Genomic DNA, 20031 nt, shown 5'->3' on the forward strand with positions numbered 1-20031 from the left:
GGCTCCCGGAAGCCCCGCCCGGCCGGGGCTCTGACGGGCAGGCCTCTCGGCCAACCGGGGCGGGGCGAGGCGGGGCCCGGCGCGCTCGGCCAATCGCAGGCCGCGCAGGGCTGACGGACGGGCGTGGGGCGGGGCGCGCGCGGCCGGGTCCAGTGTGCGCCGCCCGCCGCCGGAGCCGCACCCGCCGCGGACGGAGCCCATGCGCCGGGCGAGCCCTGCGCCCCGGCCCCGGCCCCCTGCCGCCGCCGCCGCCCCCGCCCCGGCCCCGGCCCCGGGGGCAGTCGCGCCTGTGAGCGGTGAGTGCGGCGGGAGCGGTGGGCCGGGCGGGGGGCCTGCTGTCTGCGCTCGGCGCGCGGGGGCGCAGGTGAGCCGCGGGCGGCGGCGGGCGGGGCGCTGCGGCGGGGGCTGCGGGAGGCGGCGGGTTCGCGCCGCCGCGCCCCGGCCAGCACCTCTGGCTCCGTGTCCCGGGCCCGGCCTTACGGGCTCCGCAAGTGACCTGGGTGTCCGCGAGCAGAGGCGCTAGGCCGGGTCTTCCACCCGCGGGAGCCGCACGGGCCCCTCCGGAGAGCTCGGGCATCCGGCGGCCATCACACGCCCGGCGAACCGGGGGTTTAGAAAGTCACTGCTTGCGGTCCCCGCAAGGGCGCCTCTTCTTTAAGCATCACAAACCGCTGACATCCCAGCTGGGAGCCTAGGGCCCAGGCCCTGTCCCGTTCTCACCTGTCCCCTTGCGCCCACACCTCTTTTGGGTGTTTTCCTGTGATCTGCTTCCTGGAGCCTCGGCCCCCTGTCCACCTCCACAGCTGCTTTATATTCTCCAGAGTTCTGGCAGTGGGACCCGTGGGCTCATGCGGACTTTCCCCTTGGAGTGTCGCCCACACCTGCCAGGGCAGGGGTTCTTCTGTCCCCGTGCGCCTGGAGCAGCGCCTGGCATGCAGTAGGTGCTTACTGAATACTTCTCAGATGCACCAGCATGCCCTGGGGGGAGGGCTGGAGCAGATTGTCGGTTGCCACCAGCCTGTCTGGGCACGCTGCTGTGCCCGCCACTGTGGCAAGACCTGTTCTCGTGGGGGTGCTGGTAACCTCAGCCCAACGCACCTCTAGTTTAGGCTTTTTGCCTACCCAGCAGGTTCTAATTCGGGTACGTGCTTGGGAGACGCTCCCTGCTCCCAGCCTTGCCTCTGAGGGGCCTCCTCCTTGCTCCTTGCTTTCCTGGTACAGTCATTAGGGGCAGCTGGAGGCAAGACCCCCTCCCATCTCTGGGCTGCAGGTGCCACAGGTGAGGGCTGGACCACCTGTGTGGCTGCTGCCCCTGTCATCTGGGTGGATAGGCCCAGGGGGCAGGCCGGAGCTGGCCAGGCTGGTCCAGGGAGCTCCCTGCGCCCACCCTGCACGGTCCGGCCATGCTGAGTGTGGCTCCCTCGGCAGGTGGGACCGCAAGCCACTGCAGCGCCTCGTGCCTCGGTCTCCTGAGGAGCGATGACGGAGTATAAGCTCGTGGTGGTGGGCGCCGGCGGCGTGGGGAAGAGCGCCCTGACCATCCAGCTCATTCAGAACCACTTCGTGGACGAGTACGACCCCACCATCGAGGTGAGTCCACCTGGCTCCTGTCCGCTGCTCAGCTTCTGATGTGGGCCTGACTCGCACCTCCTCTAAGAAAGGGTCCCCGTGTCACAGGCCCCCGGGGCGGGGCAAGAGAGGAGCGAGGGAGGTCTCCCCCCGGGAGGGCCGGCTGTCTCTGAACAGTGTCGTCCGTAGGACTCCTACCGGAAGCAAGTGGTCATCGACGGGGAGACGTGCCTGCTGGACATCCTGGACACGGCGGGCCAGGAGGAGTACAGCGCCATGCGGGACCAGTACATGCGCACCGGGGAGGGCTTCCTCTGCGTGTTTGCCATCAACCACACCAAGTCCTTCGAGGACATCCATCAGTACCGGTGAGCTGCCCGCCGGCCCTCAGGGGCCCCTGGCCCTCTCTGTGCCCTGAGTGCACCCAAGCCTGCGGGCCGCCTGCCAGCTCAGCCTTTCCTCCTTGCAGGGAGCAGATCAAGAGGGTGAAGGACTCGGACGACGTGCCCATGGTGTTGGTCGGGAACAAGTGCGACCTGGCCGCGCGCACCGTGGAGTCTCGGCAGGCCCAGGACCTCGCCCGCAGCTACGGTATTCCGTACATCGAGACCTCCGCCAAGACCCGCCAGGTGAGCCCGGCCCCTGCCCCGCAGCCAGCCAGGGCCCCGCCCCGCCCACCCGGGACAGGGCTCACTGCACCCTCTCCCTTGACGCAGGGCAGCCGCTCTGGCTCTGGCTGCAGCTCCGGGACCCTCTGGGACCCTCCGGGACCCCCGTGACCCAGCCGCCCCTCTCGCTGTAAGTCTCCCCGGATGGCAGGGCAGCGAGGGAGGCCAGGGCCCGGGTCTGGGCTGAAACAGCTCCTGGGGGAGGTGGGGGTGCCCGGAGAGAGCTGCCCTGAGCCAGACCGGAGCGGTGACCCTGGGGCCCCAGCCCCCCTACCCCCAGAGTGCCCCGCGGGTCCCAGGGTGCCCCAAAGACTCAGTGGGCTGGCAGCTGAGGACAGGCCTCCTGACGAGGCGGGCCTGGGGCCCGAGGCAGGCAGGACCCGGCTCCCTGTCTGCGGGGTGGGGAGAGGGCTGGGGCCCTGCCCGCGGCTGAGGCGGTGGTCCTGCCCTGACCCGGGCCCTTCTCCTAGGGCGTGGAGGACGCCTTCTACACTCTGGTGCGCGAGATCCGGCAGCACAAGATGCGCAAGCTGAGCCCACCGGACGAGGGGGGCCCCGGCTGCCTGAGCTGCAGGTGCCTGCTCTCCTGACGGCAGCGGGGGCGCGGAGCGCTGGGTGCCACGCAGGAGGCGGCACAGCAGGGAAGGAGGGGGGTGCCGCCAGAGCCCGGCCCCCCAGGCCGGTGGACAGAGTGCCCACGGGCCTCCCGGGACGCTTGGCACAGACTCTGGTGAACTGACACCGCTGGTCCCCAGCCTCGCTCTCCTCCAGCCCTGTCCTGGCCCAGTGGGCGCAGGCCGAGTCGCAGTAAATTATTTCATGGTCTTGACCTGGCGTCTGCCTGAGGCCAGGAGGCCGCAGCGCGTGTGGCCTCCCAGGAGGCAGGGAACTGCAGCTTCGTCTGGGCGGCGGCCGCCCCGCCTCCGGGTGGCCCCTGGCGTGTCTGTCAGAGTTTTCTGGGTGCGGCCAGAACTGGCCACCTGACATATGGGAGTTTCTCAACCTTTAATCAGCGAGGGGGGATACTGAGGCCAGATACTGTCTGTGGAGGTCAGGGAGGAGCGGGCCACTGGGGTCGCTTTCGGGGCACTGCCCGGCTCTGCTGGGGCCGTGCTGGTCCCGGCACCGCGAGGGGCGCTGGCTGCAGGTGCCCCGGGGCAGGGGGGCCCTCTGAGCCCAGCGCCGCGTCTCCAGCAGGCTGGGTGGAGCTGGTGGCTGGGGTGGCTCAGGCAAGAGCTGAAGGGGATGGACCGCGTTCTGCCTCAATGCAGGCAGCCATTCGCCTGTGGCCTCTCGGTTCACCGGGAGGTCTGGGGGGATCCTGTCGCTGGGACTGCTGTCCCGAGGGCAGTCCTGGGCTGGGGGTCGGTGGGCCAGGCATGGAGCCCGGGCTCCCAGAGGGAGGCCTGTGGCCGTGGCCCCCGTCGTGTGGCTGCTCTGGCTTTGGGCTGGCCTGGCGGGGCAGGGTCCAGGCTGCTCGTGTGGGGCCGGGGGGCCAGGGAGGGCCAGCCTGTCCGCTCTGGGGAGTGTCTCGATACTGGGAGGGGTGGGGGTGCCTGGGGGCCAGATCCAGCCGCTCGCTGGGAATGGACGGACCAGGTCGGCTTCCCCACCAGGCCAGGTGACCTGTGCAGGGTGGGCCTGTGAGGCCTACGTGGCCACCCCGGCCTGACACTGGGAACTGCCCTTAAGGCCTCCGGCCTCTGCAGGGGGCTGACACTGCCCAGCCCTGGCCGGGTCGGCCGAGTCTCAGAGCAGAGGAGCAGACGGATGGGGTGAGGAGGAAGCCCCGGGACCCCCATCCCTCATTGACCCGGGGTGACTTGGGACCGCTGCTGAGCCTGCCTGGGCCGGGGGAGGTTGCCTTTCATCCCTTGCAGCTCAGCCATTGAGAGGCTTGCAGGACCCGGCCTGGGGACAGCGTGTCCTGCAGCAGCTCCTGCAGGCCTTCCAGGGGCGGGTTCTTGGGGGGAGAGTGCCATCTGGCCAGTGGGGTGCTCCCCAGGAAGGCCCGGCCCCCGACCCCGGAGCACCCCCTGCGGGAGCGACATGTCCGCTGTGCGTCACTCCTGGGGCTCCAGCCGTGCCCGGCGTGGGGTGGGCACGCTCTGGGCAGTGGGCTGGCTGGGTCTCCAAGGCCTGCTCGCTCCACATGGGCGGAGCAGGGTCAGAGGGTACGCTCCGGGCTGATGGGCTGGCCGGCTTTCTACTGCCTGCTCCACACCGCCACTGGCTTTATGCACCTGAGGACTTGTGGCCGTGAGCACACGCTCGCCTTCCAGGATGTAGGTGTCTCCAGGCTTCATGGTGATGACAAGGGGGTCTTTGCGGACAGCAGGCCCTGCAGGGTCAGCTTGAGCAGGGCACAGTGGGGGTCCCAGCACAGGGTACAAACCCCCCAGTGGCCTCTGGCCCCTGCAGTCCCCCCGGGCTGTAGCAGACCAGCTCCTGTGGGTCCTCATCTGGGGGGTTTGTCCTGGTGGTCTTGGCTCCTGGACTTGGGCTCCCGGGTGAGCGGCCAGCACTCAGGTCGTCCCAGCCCCGCAGGGCAGCACGCTGGCTTGCCCACTCCTGGCTGGCCCAGCCTTCCTGACGGGAGCCCCACGCCTGCAGGGGGGCTCTGGGCTGCCCTTGGACACCCCCTGGTGGGGCAGGGGCCTGGCGTGTCAGGAGGGGAGCTGGGCCCCCACCGGCATCCGGAGGGGGCAGGAGCACTGGGGGATCCACCTCCTGGTAGCCTTGCCCAGTCGAGGAAGCCCTGAAGGGACCGCTCGATGCTGTGGGTCCTTGTGGATGGCTACTCCTCGTGACGGGCCGCGTGGGGGTCAGGCCTGCTTTGGGCCCAGAAGCAGTCTTATCTCAGGGCCCAGGGCCCCCGGAGCTGGGGGGACGTGCTGCCACGGGCCTGCCCCAGCCCCCCTGCCCCACGGGAAGAACGAAGCCTGCGGGAGCCCGGCTGCCAGTGTGGCACAGTGACCAGCTCTGGGGGTGCGTCTGCGTGCTGCTGCTTTGGCTTGGGGGTGCCCCTGCTGAGAGTGAGCTGGTGATGGGCCTGAGATCGTAGCAGTTTTGGGAACCCCGTATGAAGAAGCCTGAGGAGCCCCCAGACCCCACAGATCAGGGCTGCTCCCACTGAGGGTCAAGTGCCGCCCTGACCCCGGCCCTCAGGGCCTCTCAGTCCTGGCTGGACACGCTCTTCCCAGGCAGGACACCCTGTGGGGCCGGGGCTGGGGCAACGCCCTTTGGCCCAGCTCTGCTGCCGTCCTGGGCTGAGGGTGGGCTGGGGACTGGCCCTGGCAGGTGTCCCAACCACAGCAGGGGTTCTGGGACTGAGGGGCAGGGAGTGTGGCCCACGGGGCGGCTGATGGGGCCGTGCTTGATTGTCTCCTGGGCCTGGGAGTCAGGCTGGGCACGTGGTGTCACCACCTGGGCCCCACCTGGCTGTGGCCTCAGAGGGCACTGGGCACCTGGTGGGCGTGAGGCAGGGATGGGGGGGCCCAGAGGCCAGTGTGGGGAGCCAGTGCCCTTCACTGATAGGAAGATGGGCTTGGCAGGGTCCCACCAGCCCTGCTGCTGGGGGAGCTCTCCCGGGAGACCCCGGCTCTGGGGCACTCCCGGCAGTCCAGGGCAGTCACCTACCACGCACGGCCTGCTTCTCGTCAGTCGTGAGCTGGATCAGCGCCAGAAGCTGTCCTGGTCCAGGAGCGCAGCAGGACGGCTACAACCTGGTTCACGCCAGGCTCTTGCCTGAGCCAGACACAGAGAGGGCTACCCAGAGGCTTCCTCGGCTCCTGGACGGGCTCCTGGCTGGCGGAGCTTAGTGCCCTGGAGGGGCCACCTGAGATGCCCTCGGGACTGGTGCGGGGCCAGCCCACGTTGGTCCCCTCTGAGATGAGGTGAGTGGGGCGATGGGAACCTCCTGCTGTGAGGGCAGGCTGGGGGCTTCACCTGGGAGGGCACATGGCCAGGGGCTGGCCCAAGACCTCAAGGTGGGCAGCCCCTGGGGCCCTCTCAGCTGGTGTTCCTTGAGGGAACGTTCTGGAAAGAGGCAGGCAAAGGGGGAGCTGTGCCTCGGGGGCCCTACAGGTGCCTGGGTTCCTGGGAACCTTCGTTCCTGCCGAGCTGCTGCTGAGTGATGCGGCGGACCGAAAGTCCCTCACAACAGTGGTGCCTGTTTGGCTGAGTTCACTTGTGTGGAGTGCTTCCCCTGGCAGCCCTGCCAAGCACGGGGTTGTTCCAGCCAGGAGTCGGGTGCCTTTCTGCCCTGAAAAGTGGAGCCTGCACCCAGTGTTTCTGCCTCAGTCTGAGGTCGGGGGGCCCTGCACCACCTCCTGACCAGCTCTGAGATGCCCCTGGGCAGGGCGGGGCCTGGGCGCAGGGGTACTCCCGGGTCGTGCCCAGAGCAGGCCTCCAGCACGCGGACCAGGGCCTGCTGTCTGGGGAAGGGACACGGAGTGCGTGTTTCACGCTGATCTCCACTCCATACTGTCTGACAAACCTTCACGACAAAACAGGTGTGTTTCAGAAGCCGAGAAAGCAGTGAAGTCGCATTTCACTGTTAAACGGTTTTCAGGGGTAAAGTCTACATGCAGTGACGCAAATACCCCAGGTGTGCTGTTTGACAAGGCTTTATTGTTCCAGCTTGCACATGTTACGGCTCAGTCTCCGGGGTGGCAGCCCCGTGGGTTTCTGCACACTCTGACCTAGGCTCCCTGCCCACGAGCCCTAGCAGCCGCTGACACTTGTCCTCCCGGAGTGATGCCTTTTCCAGAAGGTCCTACGAGTGGATTCACGGGTGGGGCTGGGTTCCTTTTAAGACGCACAGGCCCAGTTGAGCGAGTCAACGTCCTGTTCCACTTGGTGGAGCCCCGTGGTGCATCCATCCCCTTGTGGAAGATCATCTTGGTTGCTTCCAGTTCTTAATGGTCACGGAGAGAGCAGTGAATGCTGTGTGCAGGTTTTATGTGGATGTGGGTTTCAGCTCATCTGCGTGAGTACCCAGGAGCGTGATGCTGGCCACGTGGTGAGGGCGAGTGTGCTGGGCGAGGAGCCGCCGGCTGTCTCCGCGGTGGCTGCGCATCCGCGCCCCGCCGCCCACTCCCGCCCGTGCTGGATGCTGTCCTCGCGCACAGTGGCTCCTCCTCTGGGCGAGTCCTTTATTAGATTCGCGATCAGTGAATACTTCCTCCCGCCCTGGAGCTTTCTGTTTCACTCTAACAGTCTGGTGCAGAATTCAGTGTTACATGCAGACACGGTTCTCACAGGTGCCCTGTCTCTCACCTGACCGGCCTCCCCTAGTGCCCATCGCCTCGCCCTGTCCTGACATTCTGGCTTCTGATGCCACACGTGAGGCCCCTGGGGAAGGGACACGGGGAGCTTGTTTCACGCTGATCTTCATCGCAAAGAAGCCAGAGGTTTAAGATGGAGCCAGCGGTTGGCACAAGCCACGCCCACTGTGCCTCCAGCAGGCAGGGTGTGTCCCCGGACAGCGGTGGCCAGGCCCTCGGTCTCGGATGCTTACCAGCGGGCCCGCTCCAGGAGACCTCGTTCTGTGGCAGGTCTGTGGGCTGGCGGGGGTGGCGCGGCTGGCGGGCCCCACCAGGCGCAGCCTCACGCCTGGCTCCTGTCCGCACGAGGCCTGCAGCCTGGCGGCCCTGCGGGGCTGGCTGTTGCCTGGCTGATGCCCCTGGACCTGGCGTTAGAGGTCAGCAGCATCACAGCCACTGTCTGCGGGTGAAGGCAGTTGTGGGACCAGCTGGCTTCAGGGCCGAGGAAGCGCCTCCATAGAGCCCTCATCGTGAGAGGAGTCGGGCGGCCGCGCCACACCTGCCTCGCCGCCGCGGGGCTAGACCGCTCTCCTCTCCAGGGTCCCGGCTCCGAAAGCACCTCTTGGTCCGGAGCGAGCGCGATCTCTTGGCTGTGCACGGGCGCCCTGCTTCTGTCATCGCAGAACCTGCCCTCCCGACCACCCACATGGCCTCCCTGGCTATCAGGGTCTTAGCCCTACACCCACGTCCGCGGACTGGAACAGGCTGTTCGGAAAGCAGTGAGGCGCTGGAGGCCGGACCTTAGGGGATTACAGCAAAAGCTTCCGGTGCAGCAACCGGGTCACGGACAAGCATAAGGAGAGAATGCCTGGGTGTTTTCGACTGCATCACAGGGCTTGAGGAATCTTAGTCCCCTGACCAAGGGTGGAACCCTGGCCTTCTGCAGTGGCGGTGCCTAGGCCTAACCATTGGACCCCTGGGGAATTCCCAAGAATCCCTGTTTTTAAAACTCACGCTGAGAGCCTATGGACAGGGTGCGGCTGGACATTTTGGGTTCACTGTAAAACACCCATGTGGGTCAAATGTGTGGTGAGTACGGACAGGACAGCGTTGCTGGGGTTGGACCTGGCTGATGAAATTCGGGCGGGTTGTCACACTTTAAAAATGAAAGACAGCGACCCCATGGGTTGCAGCCCACGAGGCTCCTCTGGGATTCTGCTGGCAGGAATACTGGAGTGGGTCGCCATGCTCTCCGCCAGGGGATCTTCCCATCCCAGGGATCAAAGCTGGGTCTCCCGCATTACAGGCGGATTCTTTACTGAGCCACCACGGAAGGCGCTAGTAGTAAAGAACCTGCCTACCAATGCAGGAAACGTAAGTGACCTGAGTTTGATCCCTGGGTTGGAAAGATCTCCTGGAGGAGGGCATGGCAACCCACTGCAGTATTCTTGCCTGGAGAATCCCATGGACAGAGGAGCCTGGCGGGCTACAGTCCTTAGGGTCACAAAGAGTCAGACACGACTGAAGCGACTTAGCACGCAGATGCGCACACACTTTAAAAATAATAAATGATGGAAATGGTCTAAAAAAGCAGAAATGTATGACGTAAGGGCGGGCATCATTTTGACCGCTCCGCCTGGCATTCAGTCCATCTGGGCTGGGGCCGGTCTGGTCTCTGATGCCTGGCGCCTGTCCCGCCCGCGGGGCCCTCTGGGGCCTGCTGAGCCATCCCACCTTGTCCCCTCTCCCCCGCCCACTGCGCCGCGGCCCCTGCTCCTCCCGCTCCCACTCTCCCCCCTTGACGCTCTCCCCGCACAGCCAGGAGGGAGAGGCACCTCGCTGCCCAGCCCCAGGGACCCACTTGATGCCGCAGGGCGCCCGGATCACGACGCGGTTTTAGAAAGTGCGGCTCACGCTCCGTCATCTGCTTTGTGTCTGGGGAGTGGAGTCCGGCCCGCGCCTGCCTTCTCTGTGGGCGCGGCCAGCATCAGGCCTAACCCAGAGCCACTGCCCACCGCTGCGTGGCCAGCGGAACAAGAGCTGTTTCTGCAGAAACCTCTGGCTTCTTTCTGAAGCTAAGGCGGGTCACCAGGGACGCCCGCGTCTAAAGCTCAGGCCCCTGCCCGTTAGGGTGGCGCCTTCCAGGCCAGTTGGACCCCTCCTCCGTCCCCTGAAGGGGGCCTTCTAGGATGACCGCGCCTGGGGGGCTGCGCCCAGGTGCGTGGGGAGGGAAGGCGGGGCGCTGCGCCTCTGTCCTCTGACCCCTCCGCAGGAGTCACACCGGACAGGAAGGGACCGGCGGGGACGGGCGGGGCCAGGGCCAGGGGGGCGGGACGGGGCGGGGCGGGGCCAGGCCAGGAGGGGCGGGGCGGGGGCGGGATGGGGCGGGGCCGGGTCAGGAGGGGCGGGGCGGGATGGGGCGGGGGCGGGGCGGGCCGGGGCGGGGGCGGGGCGGGCCGGGGCGGGGGCGGGGCGGGCCGGGGCGGGGCGGGGCGGGCCGGGGCGGGGGCGGGGCGGGCCGGGGCGGGGGCGGGGCGGGCCGGGCCGGGCCAGGCGGGTGGGCCTCGGCGGCAGCTCGCTTCCTTCCCCTCTGATCGTCTCCCGCTCCTCGCGTCCTCCTGCGCGCGCCCAGCTTGGGGTCCGCGAGGACTGGACGGCTGCTGAGGGCTCAGGCTCCCATCACCCTAACCTAAAACAGCCCAGGAGGAGTGCGGAGCCCCACGGTCCTGACAGCTCCCTGTCAGACCCTGCTTAGGGTGCAAAAGTTTGTCTTTGGGGCTCCCCATAGCCCTAACAGACGCGCACGTTTCCCGTTTCAGAGCTTCCTTTTGTTCATACGGTGGAACACACTTGTCCTCCGCACATTATCCTGATTTCTGCACATACCTGCCTGGTTTGGGGGCCCTTTCAGGACTGGGCGTGATGCTGGCTGTGGCCCCTCAGTGGCCAGTGGGTGTCCGCCACCTCACTAGCCTCCTAGGCGCCCTCCTCCGGCTGCAGCTCCCCCGCCGGGAGCACAGGGCGCCCTCCGCGGCCGTGTGACCTGGGGTACCCTCGCGGAGAGGCGCTGGGCAGAGGGAATGGACCGCATGTAGGGACCTCACTTAGGAAGGCTTTCTTAGCTTTCTGTGCTAATCTTTGGAACTCTGCATTCAGATGGATATATCTGTCCTTTTCTCCTTTGCCTTTCGCTTCTCTTTTCTCGCCTATTTGTAAGGCCTCCTCAGACAGCCATTTTGCCTTTTTGGATTTCCTCTTCTTGGGGATGGTTTTGATCATGGCCTCCTGTACAATGTTATGAACAGGAGTTCAGAATTGTCCATAGTTCTTCAGGCATTTTATCTCTAATCCCTTGAGTCTGTTTGTCACTTCCACTGTGTAATCATAAGGGATTTGATTTAGGTCATACCTGAATGGTCTAGTGGTTTTCCCTACTTTCTTCAATTTAAGTCTGAATTTTGTAATAGAATGGGAAAGACTAGCGATCTCTTCAAGAAAGTTAGAGATACCAAGGAAACATTTCATGCAAAGATGGGCTCAATAAAGGACAGAAACGGTATGGACCCAACAGAAGCAGAAGGTATTAAGAAGAGGTGGCAAGAATACACAGAAGAACTATACAAAGGTCTTAAGGACCCAGATAACCATGATGGTGTGATCAGTTACCCAGAGCCAGACATCCTGGAGTGCGAAGTCAAGGGGGCCTTAGGAAGCATCACTATGAGCAAAGCTGGTGGAGGGGACTGAATTCCAGGTGAGCTGTTTCAAATCCTGAAAGATGATGCTGTGAAAGTGCTGCACTCACTATGCCAGCAAATTTGGAAAACTCAGCAGTGGCCACAGGACTGGAAATGGTCAGTTTTCATTCCAGTCCCAAAGAAAGGCAATGCCAAAGAATGCTCAAACTACCACACAATTGCACTCATCTCACATGCTAGTAAAGTAATGCTCAAAATTCTCCAAGCCAGGCTTCAACAGTTCATGAACTGAGAACTTCCAAATGTTCAAGCTGGATTTAGAAAAGGCAGAGGAACCAGAGATCAAATTGCCAACATCCATAGGATCATAGAGAAAGCACAAGAATTTCAGAAAAATATCTACTTCTGCTTCATTGACTATGCTAAAGCCTTTGACTGTGTGGATCACAATAAACTGGAAAATTCTTAAAGGGATGGTAATACCAGACCACCTTACTTGCCTCCTGAGAAATCTCTATGTGGGTCAAGAAGCAACAGTTAGAACTGGACATGGAACAACAGACTGGTTCCAAATAGGAAAAGGAGTACGTCAAGGCTGTATATTGTCACCCTGCTTATTTAACTTCTATGCAGAGTACATCATGAGAAACGCTGGGCTGGAGGAAGCACAAGCTGGAACAAGATGCGTGGGAGAAACAAATAACCTCAGATATGGCACCCTTACGGCAAAAAGCGAAGAAGAACTAAAGAGCCTCTTGATGAAAGTGAAAGAGGAGAGTGTAAAAGCTGGCTTAAAACTCAGCATTCAGAAAACGAAGATCATGGCATCCGGTCCCATCACTTCATGGCAAATAGATGGGAAACAGTGGAAACTGTGACAGACTTGATTTTCGTGGGCTCCAAAATCACTGCAGATGGTGACTGCAGCCATGAAGTTAAAAGATGCTTGCTCCTTGGAGGGAAATTTATGACCAGCCTAGACAGCATATTAAAAAGCAGAGACATTACTTTGCCAACAAACAGCCATTAAGCCATGTTTTTTCCAGTGGTCATGTATGGATGTGAGAGTTGGACTATAAAGAAAGCTGAGTGCCAAAGAATTGATGCTTTTGAACTGTGGTGTTGGAGAAGACTCTTGAGAGTCCCTTGGACTGCAAGGAGATCCAACCAATCAATCTTAAAGGAAATCAGTCCTGAATATTCACTGGAAGGACTGATGCTGAAGCTGAAGCTCCAATACTTCGGCCACTTAATGCGAAGAACTGACTCATTGGAAAAGACCCTGATGCTGGGAAAAACTGAAGGCAGAGGAGAGGGGGACGACAGAGGATGAGATGGTTGGATGGCATCACCGACTCGATGGACATCAGTTTGAGCACACTCCGGGAGACGGTGAAGGACAGGGAGGCCTGGTGTGCTGCAGTCCATGGGGTCGCAAAGAGTCGGACAGGACTGAGCGACTGAGAGGAACTGAAGGGACCTCACTGGGCAAAGGAAAAGACCCGTTTCTTGTCCCAGTTCAGCTCTTCAAATAACACAGGCCTGTGGGTCCTCTGGTGTGGCCGTGCCTTCTCTTCCATGTTTCTCTAGGGGACTTCTTGCTCTTTTCCCCCGGTCTCTGCCCCTCGCTGGGTGTCCATGCCCGCCCTGCTCTCTGCCCCTCGCTGGGTGTCCATGCCCGCCCTACTCTCTGCCCCTCGCTGGGTGTCCATGCCCGCCCTGCTCTCTGCCCCTCGCTGGGTGTCTATGCCCCCCCCAGTCTCTGCCCCTTGCTGGGTGGCTCTATCCATGCCCACCCTGGCCTCTGCCCCTTGCTGGGGGGCTCTGTCGATGCCACCCCCACCCCCAGCTGTCAGGTGGGCTTAGTTTGATCCCAGGTGGCATCTGTCCATCTCTGGACCAAGTGTTTGTACCAGGCCAAGCAGAATGGGCAGCGGGGCAGGGGTGTATGGGGCCCTCTGGCAGGCAGGCTGGGGTCGTGGACCTGGGAGGTGCCAGGAGAGTGCTGGGGGTGGGAGAAGGGCCCCGGAGGCGGCCTGGCCTGTGGGCGCTGCCCCACACGGGGGGAGAGGCCTGGTCCTGCCCTCTGTTCTCTACCTTCACCTGCTCCAGGTCCAGCAGCAGAGACCACACCTGCCCTGGCCCCAGTGGAGGTCCCCCCGCAGACCCAGCGGCACGTTCAGGAGGGAAGCCTGCCCTGAGGCCGGCACGCGCGGGGGACGCCCAGGAGGAGACGGAGGCAGGGGCCCTCCCTCAGCTAGGACGGGCCGGGGCCCTGCTGCTCTCTCCCTGCGGGGCCCCAGGCTGGGCTGGCTGCAATCCTGGCATCAGATTCTCCCGGGGCCTGGTGAGGCGCCCAGGCCAGTGCCCTTCAGGTTAGGGTGCTCCGTTGCGGCCCTGGTATTTACTCCAATTCCTCAGCATCTTTACTCACTCATTGGCTAACCCGATCTCCAGGGCCTTTCGCTGGAAAATGGGGCATGGTGTTGGCCCAGCTGCCAGCTTCCTAGGGAGGCCCTGAGGGGGGTGAACTCGACAGGGCCAGGAAAGGCCCAGACCCCTTCCAGCCCGAGGATGCCTCGCAGGTCTGGGGCTAGGGCATCAGGGAACTGCAGCTGTGCCTGGCAGCTCCCCGCCCTCCTGCCACTGCCGCGTGGACGGGCTCGCACTTTTGCCGAGTAGAAGCTGCAGCCATGGGTGCTGAGGTCCTGAGTGCTGAAGCTGGGCAGCCCCTCCCGACCAGAAGGCAGCGGAAACAGGGTGAGGGCCTGCGCCCGGCCCCCACGGACCCCCAGTCCTCAGCCCGGGGGACTCCGGACGGGAGGAACGACCCCAGGAGGGTGCTGGCTCGGGCTGGGCTGCGTCCCCACAGCAGCCCAGGAGGTGCCCCTCTGCCTGCCAGTGCCCATCGCCCACTCTGCCCTGAGCAGCCCTGCCAGGAGAGCGGAGGCCTGGTCAGGCTCAAGAGCCTCAGGTGAGCCGTTGCCCAGGCTCTCGCCCGGTCCAGGCCACCCTCCTCCAGGAGCCCAGCACCCTCAGCCCCACCTCTGGAGCTCCGTCCCTGCCCACGCACACCTCCTCCTCCTTCTGCTCTGGGGCCTGGCCTGCCCTTCCACCCCCAGACCAAGGGGTCTCTCCGCCAGAGAGGTCTTTGAGCACCTGGAAATGCACCCCAGATGGGAAGGAGGGGCGTCCTGATGACTCACGGCAGAGGTGCGGCGACTTCGTGCCGCCAGAGGTCAGCATCCTTCCCGGGTTCCACCGGGCCCATGACTGGCCCTGAAACCCAGAGGGGCCAGGGGTGAAGACATCGTGGGGCAGGAGGCCTCCCCTGCCCTGCGTCCCAGGGGCCCAGCACGGACCTGCCTGCACATCCGGCTAGGATCCTGCCTGGGCCGCCTGGTCCCATGTGCTGGTGCCCCTACCTGGGCCACCCCCACAGGGAGTCAGGGACCCAGTCAGAGCAGGTGCAGCCCCGGGTAGAAATCACAGCAGCCGAGGCGAGGATCACAGCCCCCAGGAGCAGGGGCGTCCCAGCGGGGACCAGAGCTCCCTGATGAGGATGTCCACCCAGAGCCCGGCCTGGAGCACAGCTGCTGCTGCTGCCGATGGCCCCGCCTGGGCGCCCCTGCTGCTCCTCGGCTCTGGTCCCCGCTGGGACGCCCCTGCTGCTGGGGGCTGTGGTCCCTGCTGGGGCGTCCCCCCTGCTGGGGGCTCTGGTCCCCGCTGGGACGCCCCTGCTCCTGGGGGCTCTGGTCCCCGCTGGGACGCCCCTGCTCCTGGGGGCTGTGATCTTCGCCTTGGCTGCTGTGATTTCTGCCCGGGCGTGCACCTGCTCTGGCTGGGTCCCTGACTCTGAAGAGACACATTCAAGCCTCACCTGATTCACCTAAGATCCCCGCCGGGACTCACCTGCCTGTCCTGGGCTCTGACCTCTGCCAGGCCTCACTTCCTCATATTTGGCTGTTATTTCTGCTCAGTCCAGGGCCAGCAGGGTCTCCCGCTTCTCCATCGTCCAATACTGCAAGACAAAAACCCAGACACCCCAGGGCACCAAAGAGCCTTGGAGATCAAATGAGCGAAGCCGGCTCCCTGTTTTAAGCGCTCTGGTCTGTCTGACCGGCAGGGGAGAAGGCCACTCTGCCCAGCGGGGTGGCACCCCAGGTTGGCACGTCACAGCTTGCATGCACACTCCTAACACTTCCACTTCCCAGCTCCCCTCCCAGCCGCCTGAGAGATCCTGTCACAACACGATGACAGAACAGGAAGGGAGCCAGAAGGCCCAGCAGGAGTGCCACCGCAGTGCAGCGCACGCGCGCCTGGCCCTGAGTGTGAGGAAAGGAGAGGCCAGACGCGCGCTGGGCAGGGAGCCCTGAGGCTTCCGGGAGCACGCCCTGCTTACGCGGATGCCTGAGCAACAGGGCACTGCCCTGTGGCCCCGCGGTTAGGGGGCACAGGTTCGATCCCTGGTTGGGGAACTAAGATCCCACATGCTGCACAGCGCAACCAAGGGGGAAAAAAAGCATGAGCAACAGAAAAAAATGGATAAAGTAGACTTTATCAAAATGAAAAGCTGTGCTTCAAATGACCCCATCAAGAAAATGTAAAGACAGCCCACACAACGAATAAAAAATATTTGTGAATCACCTATCTGGTAAGGGGCCTAGTATACAGACTATATAAAACTCCTAACTCAACAGTGAAAAGCAGCGGCTCAGTTAGAAAACGCACAGAGGATGTGGACAGACCTTTCTCCAAAACCCACCCAGCTCCCGAGGGCAAGGCCAAGGGCACGTGCACATCCGCGTCACACGGAACGGCTCCTCCCAGCAACGCGAGCCCGGGGAGAGCCGGCAGCCCTTCCGGACCGCGGACCGGAAGCGCTGATCCGGCTGCACGTGGGTGCCCACGCTGCTCTGTGGAGGAAATCGGACGCAAGAGACCACAGACTCCGTGATGCCACTGAGCCGAAACGTCCCGCGCCGCCGGGTCCACAGACTGAGACCGGGTTAGTGGCGTCCAGGGCTTGGGGAGGGGCGAGGGGCAGGTCTGCTGGTGAGTGAGGGCCTCTGAGGAGGTGCTGAAATGTGGACAGAGGGTGATGGCTGCGTAGCCCCGTGAATACGCTAAAACCACGGAGTGGGATATTTTAACACCTGCCTTTGGCGCTGTGAGAGCTGAAGGAAAGCTCTCTGACCAGATTCCCACCGTCTCAGCCCCAGGACCCCCGCCCCCAGGCAGGCCCCACTCGGAGGACCATGGGGCTCTAGCACGAGGCGCTCACGCCTCCATTCGACTCGCCTTGCAGCCGGTTCTCGCTGGTGATCTGCCCAGGGGACACGCTGGCCGACCCTGAGGGCACTGGTCGGGGGAAGGACACGCGCGACCTCAGGGGCCTGCGTGGCTGAGGGTCTCTCGTTCACAGTTCTGAACACTGCACAGGGGAAGGGCCGCATCGTCCCGTTCACAGTAAGGGTCCACTCAGGCCTGGAGACGCACAGGAGGCCCGGCCGGTTGGGAAACGGCTTGGGTGTGTGAGACTCATGGAGAGGACCGGGGGCAGGGCACTGCAAGGGTCGAGGGCTGAGGCCCCCCACGAGCGTGGGGCCCTGGAGCGGCTGAAGCTCTGCTTGCCACACGCTTCCCAACTCCTCTGCCCTTTGCCCTTCACCCCCTACCCCTCCATCCTTCTTCCTCCCTCAGCTGCGGCTGCAACACTGCACCCACCAGCTGCTCCCCCCCTCCCTTTCTCCGGCCTTCTCCACATTTCCCGATCCAGACCACTGTCCATCCTCCTCAGCCCCACTCCGTCCTCCCCACTCCCTCCTCCCCCCAGCACCACTTCCTGCCATCCCCCCTCTCTCACCCTGCATCACCCCACACCCCTCTTCCTGCCGTATCCACCCCCCTCCGGCTCCACCTACCCCTCCTCTCCCTCCGGCATCCTCTCTCCCACCTCCTCTGGGCCAGGACTCTAAGCTCTGACCTTGGGCTCCTTTCAAGGACATGGGCACCCCTGGCAGCAGCTCTCCCCACATGGACTGCTGAGGGGTCCACATGGATGCGCCTGGCCCGTGGTTGGCGCTGGGGGTCAGTGTTGGCCCGGCTGGAGCCCAGGGGAGTGAAGTTACCCACCATGGCCTCTGCCCCTTGAGCGTGGCCACAAGGCTCAAGGGCGGCGATGGTGCTCACCTTTCTGACCTTGAGCTGCTGGAGCTGCGCCTTGTCTGTAACGATGGACCAGGGTCGGGTTGGGTGGGTTTTAGCAGGGCAGTCAAGTGAGGATCAGAGACCCGTGAGGGCTTCCAACTGCCTACAGACATGAAGCAGAGGGGGTGCCAGCAGTGGGCGGAGCTGTGGGGTTGCTGCCACTCCAACCCACGGTGGGACCCCAAGTCAGAGGTCAGGGTGGTTCTGAGCCTTTTACCTCGCAGGTGTCTTGCCCGCGGGAGAGGGTCGTGACACCCTGTGGTCTCAGCTGGGAGGTCTGTGCTCTCCCCCCACCCCCGGGCCCCCTCCCGAGCCCAGGTGCTCCCTCGAGAATGGAGGTGGCGCGCCATGGTTGCCCAGCATGGCCTCCGTGTCTCACATAGCATCACGTCGCGCCCTTTCCACTTAGCAGTCTCCGGAATCTTCCTCACGCCCTCCCAGGGTGTGTCTTTGTTAAAGGCTGTGTGCCCTGCATTTAGTGGGTGCGCCATGCTCCACTAGGGTTCCTTAGTGACAGGCACCCCTGTTCTGGTGTGACGGGGGCTCCAAGCACTTGCTCCTCCCGCCTCGGAGGATGCGGTCTGTCTCCTCTGTGGAACCCACAGACCCCCGGCCGGAACCCTCCCAGGTTCCTGGGCCCGCAGACCTCCCCTCGTGGTGAGCAGTGCACGGCGACACTGCTCTGCTCCCAATCTGCGCATCTCTTAGTGAGACGAACAAGCGTGTTCTGTCAGCTTCCTTCCTACTGTGAGCTGCCTGTTCGCGTCATTTCCCACCCTTCTGCCCTCTAAGAAACTGATCCGTAGGAACTGCTCACACATTAAGGACATTAGACCTGGAAATATTTTCCCACAGTTTCCTATCTTCCTCTAAGTTTGCTTTGGGTTCTCCTCCCCAAGCAAATACTTGATTTTCGTGTGGTTGAGTCTGTTATAAGCAGCACGGAGGACTCTGTGATCCAGAAAGGCCTTCCTCAGTTACAGCGGCGTGAGTGAGCTTTCCCTGTGACTTGCGGCTGCTGCGGCCAGTCCCTCCCCGACCATCCTGGAGCCTCGCGGTGGCTCCTCGGCCCAGGGGCGGCGGGGGCACAGAGGGCGGCGGGGCTCCCGGGAGGGCAGGCCGCGGCAGGCCTTCCCGCTCACTCCTTCCCGCTGTTCTCGTGGGCGGGGCGCGGAGGCAGGGCCCTCCCAGTGGGAAGGGCCTGAGCCCAGGGCCAGGAGGGCCCTGTGCCGGGGCTGCTCACCAGGCCCAGGGCCAGGAGGGCAGGGGCCTGGGGTGTCAGCTCAGCGCTTGCTGTCACTTCTGCCCCCAGGTTAGGGGTCAGGTGGGGCCCCACCAGAAGGGAAGCGGGAGGGCACAGGGGTTGACTGGGAGCTCAGCCAGCGCTGCGTCCACAGCCTCACTCTGCACGGCCCCTGACCCGCAGGAACCGGCTGGGCAGCGACACTCAGGGCCTCACCCGCAGGCGGCATCCTGCGCAGCTGGGCCCCGCCTGCCTCCTGCTTCAGTCCATGAGCCGCAGCCCGGCCCCAGCACAGCAGCCGCCCTGGACTGGAGCACCCCTGCCACAGGGCCGCCCCATCCACCGCATCGCCCCGGGTGTCCGAGCCTCCTCCCCAGACTCAGGAAGGCAGCCCGCCCACCCGGCCTGCCCCCAACTCCCGGCTTGTTTTCTCCAGCACTGGGCACCGGGAAGCACTTGGGAACGTGGTCCTGATTCCCGGTTTCCTGAAGTCCACAAGGCGAGCTGCGGGGCAGTTAGGCCGCACGTCACAACCGCGGAGCTCGCTGGCCCCAGAGCCGGGCTCGCAAGCAGGCTGGCAGAGATGAGAGGCTGTGCACCCAGCAAAGAGCAGTCCCCACCCACTGCTGCTGGAGAGCCTGCGTGCAGCAGCGAAGGCCAAATAAACTAAAACTTTTCAATTAAAAAATAAAGATTGAGGGAGAAAGTAAACAAACAGAAAAATAAGAGCAGTTTTGATCAACATGCAGACAGTAGGGGCGGGGGCGGGCACGCTGACTGGGACACTGGGGACACGCCGCATGGAGATGGGGCCCCAGGAAGGGAGGTGACCCAACCGTGTTCCTCTCACAACCTCAACAGACGCAAACCCATGGAAACTGAGAGGGACGAGGCGCCCTGCCATCCCGCATGTCATAACCAACGTGTCCTACGGAAATGAGCCAGTCCGCAGAAGCCTCGACACATGACTGACGGGCTTGACCGAGGGGATGCGTGGAACCAGGGGCTGCCCGTGCCTCTTGAGCGTATGTGCAACGCACACGAGGGGGAGGGCAGACCTCGGGAAGCGCTGCCCGAGGTTTCATGAGGAACAGGTTCTGCCACTAAGTCGGAGCCGGAAGCCCGTTAGGCCTGACCAGGGGCCGGGCGTGTGTGAGGCGCTCGGACGGGCTTCTGCCCCTGGCGGCAAGAGGTCCAAGGTGGGGCCGAGTCAGAGCCCGTGATTTGGCCTGATCCGTGAATGCTGGTGCTCTGGGGGCCCGGGGGCAGCCTTGACCCACGTGGCACCTTGACGCAGCTGCGCCCTGCATCCTCCTGCACGTGGGCACAGAGGCTGGCCACTCAGACCTGCAGCAAAGACTCCTGCCGGGCTCCAG

At 63.8% G+C, this 20031-nt stretch overlaps 2 protein-coding genes and 1 long non-coding RNA gene across 8 annotated transcripts; 2 read left to right on the forward strand and 1 right to left on the reverse strand.

Moving 5' to 3' along the window:
- The first annotated feature begins 98 nt into the window (after positions 1–98).
- Positions 99–3066, forward strand: HRAS (HRas proto-oncogene, GTPase). 4 transcript variants are annotated; one of them, XM_069566479.1, is made up of 6 exons: positions 103–296; positions 1429–1590; positions 1759–1937; positions 2039–2198; positions 2286–2367; positions 2708–3066. In XM_069566479.1, the coding sequence occupies exons 2-5, from the start codon at positions 1480–1482 to the stop codon at positions 2346–2348; spliced, it is 513 nt and encodes a 170-aa protein (XP_069422580.1). In that variant the 5' UTR covers positions 103–296; positions 1429–1479; the 3' UTR covers positions 2349–2367; positions 2708–3066. The 4 variants fall into 4 exon arrangements, with proteins under 4 accessions (XP_069422578.1, XP_069422580.1, XP_069422581.1 ...); XM_069566480.1 differs by having other exon boundaries at positions 136–364; XM_069566477.1 differs by lacking the exon at positions 2286–2367 and having other exon boundaries at positions 99–296.
- A 12675-nt stretch (positions 3067–15741) lies between these two features.
- On the reverse strand, positions 15742–18571 carry LOC138426586 (uncharacterized). 3 transcript variants are annotated; one of them, XR_011251708.1, is made up of 4 exons: positions 18319–18571; positions 17395–17515; positions 16504–16689; positions 15742–16282 (listed from the first exon to the last, which is right to left on the reverse strand). XR_011251708.1 is itself a non-coding variant. In XM_069565294.1 (3 exons), the coding sequence occupies exons 1-3, from the start codon at positions 17901–17903 to the stop codon at positions 15850–15852; spliced, it is 1128 nt and encodes a 375-aa protein (XP_069421395.1). In that variant the 5' UTR covers positions 17904–17978; the 3' UTR covers positions 15743–15849. The 3 variants fall into 3 exon arrangements, 1 of the variants encoding a protein (XP_069421395.1); XR_011251707.1 differs by having other exon boundaries at positions 15743–16282; positions 18248–18571; XM_069565294.1 differs by lacking the exon at positions 18319–18571 and having other exon boundaries at positions 15743–16282; positions 17395–17978.
- LOC138426588 (uncharacterized) lies at positions 16067–19378 on the forward strand. Its single transcript, XR_011251711.1, has 2 exons — positions 16067–16210; positions 18839–19378. It is a non-coding gene; the product is annotated as an uncharacterized lncRNA (long non-coding RNA).
- The last annotated feature ends 653 nt before the right edge of the window (positions 19379–20031 follow it).

This window comes from Ovis canadensis, chromosome 21 (genome assembly GCF_042477335.2).
Source record: "Ovis canadensis isolate MfBH-ARS-UI-01 breed Bighorn chromosome 21, ARS-UI_OviCan_v2, whole genome shotgun sequence".
Lineage (NCBI taxonomy): Eukaryota > Metazoa > Chordata > Mammalia > Artiodactyla > Bovidae > Ovis > Ovis canadensis.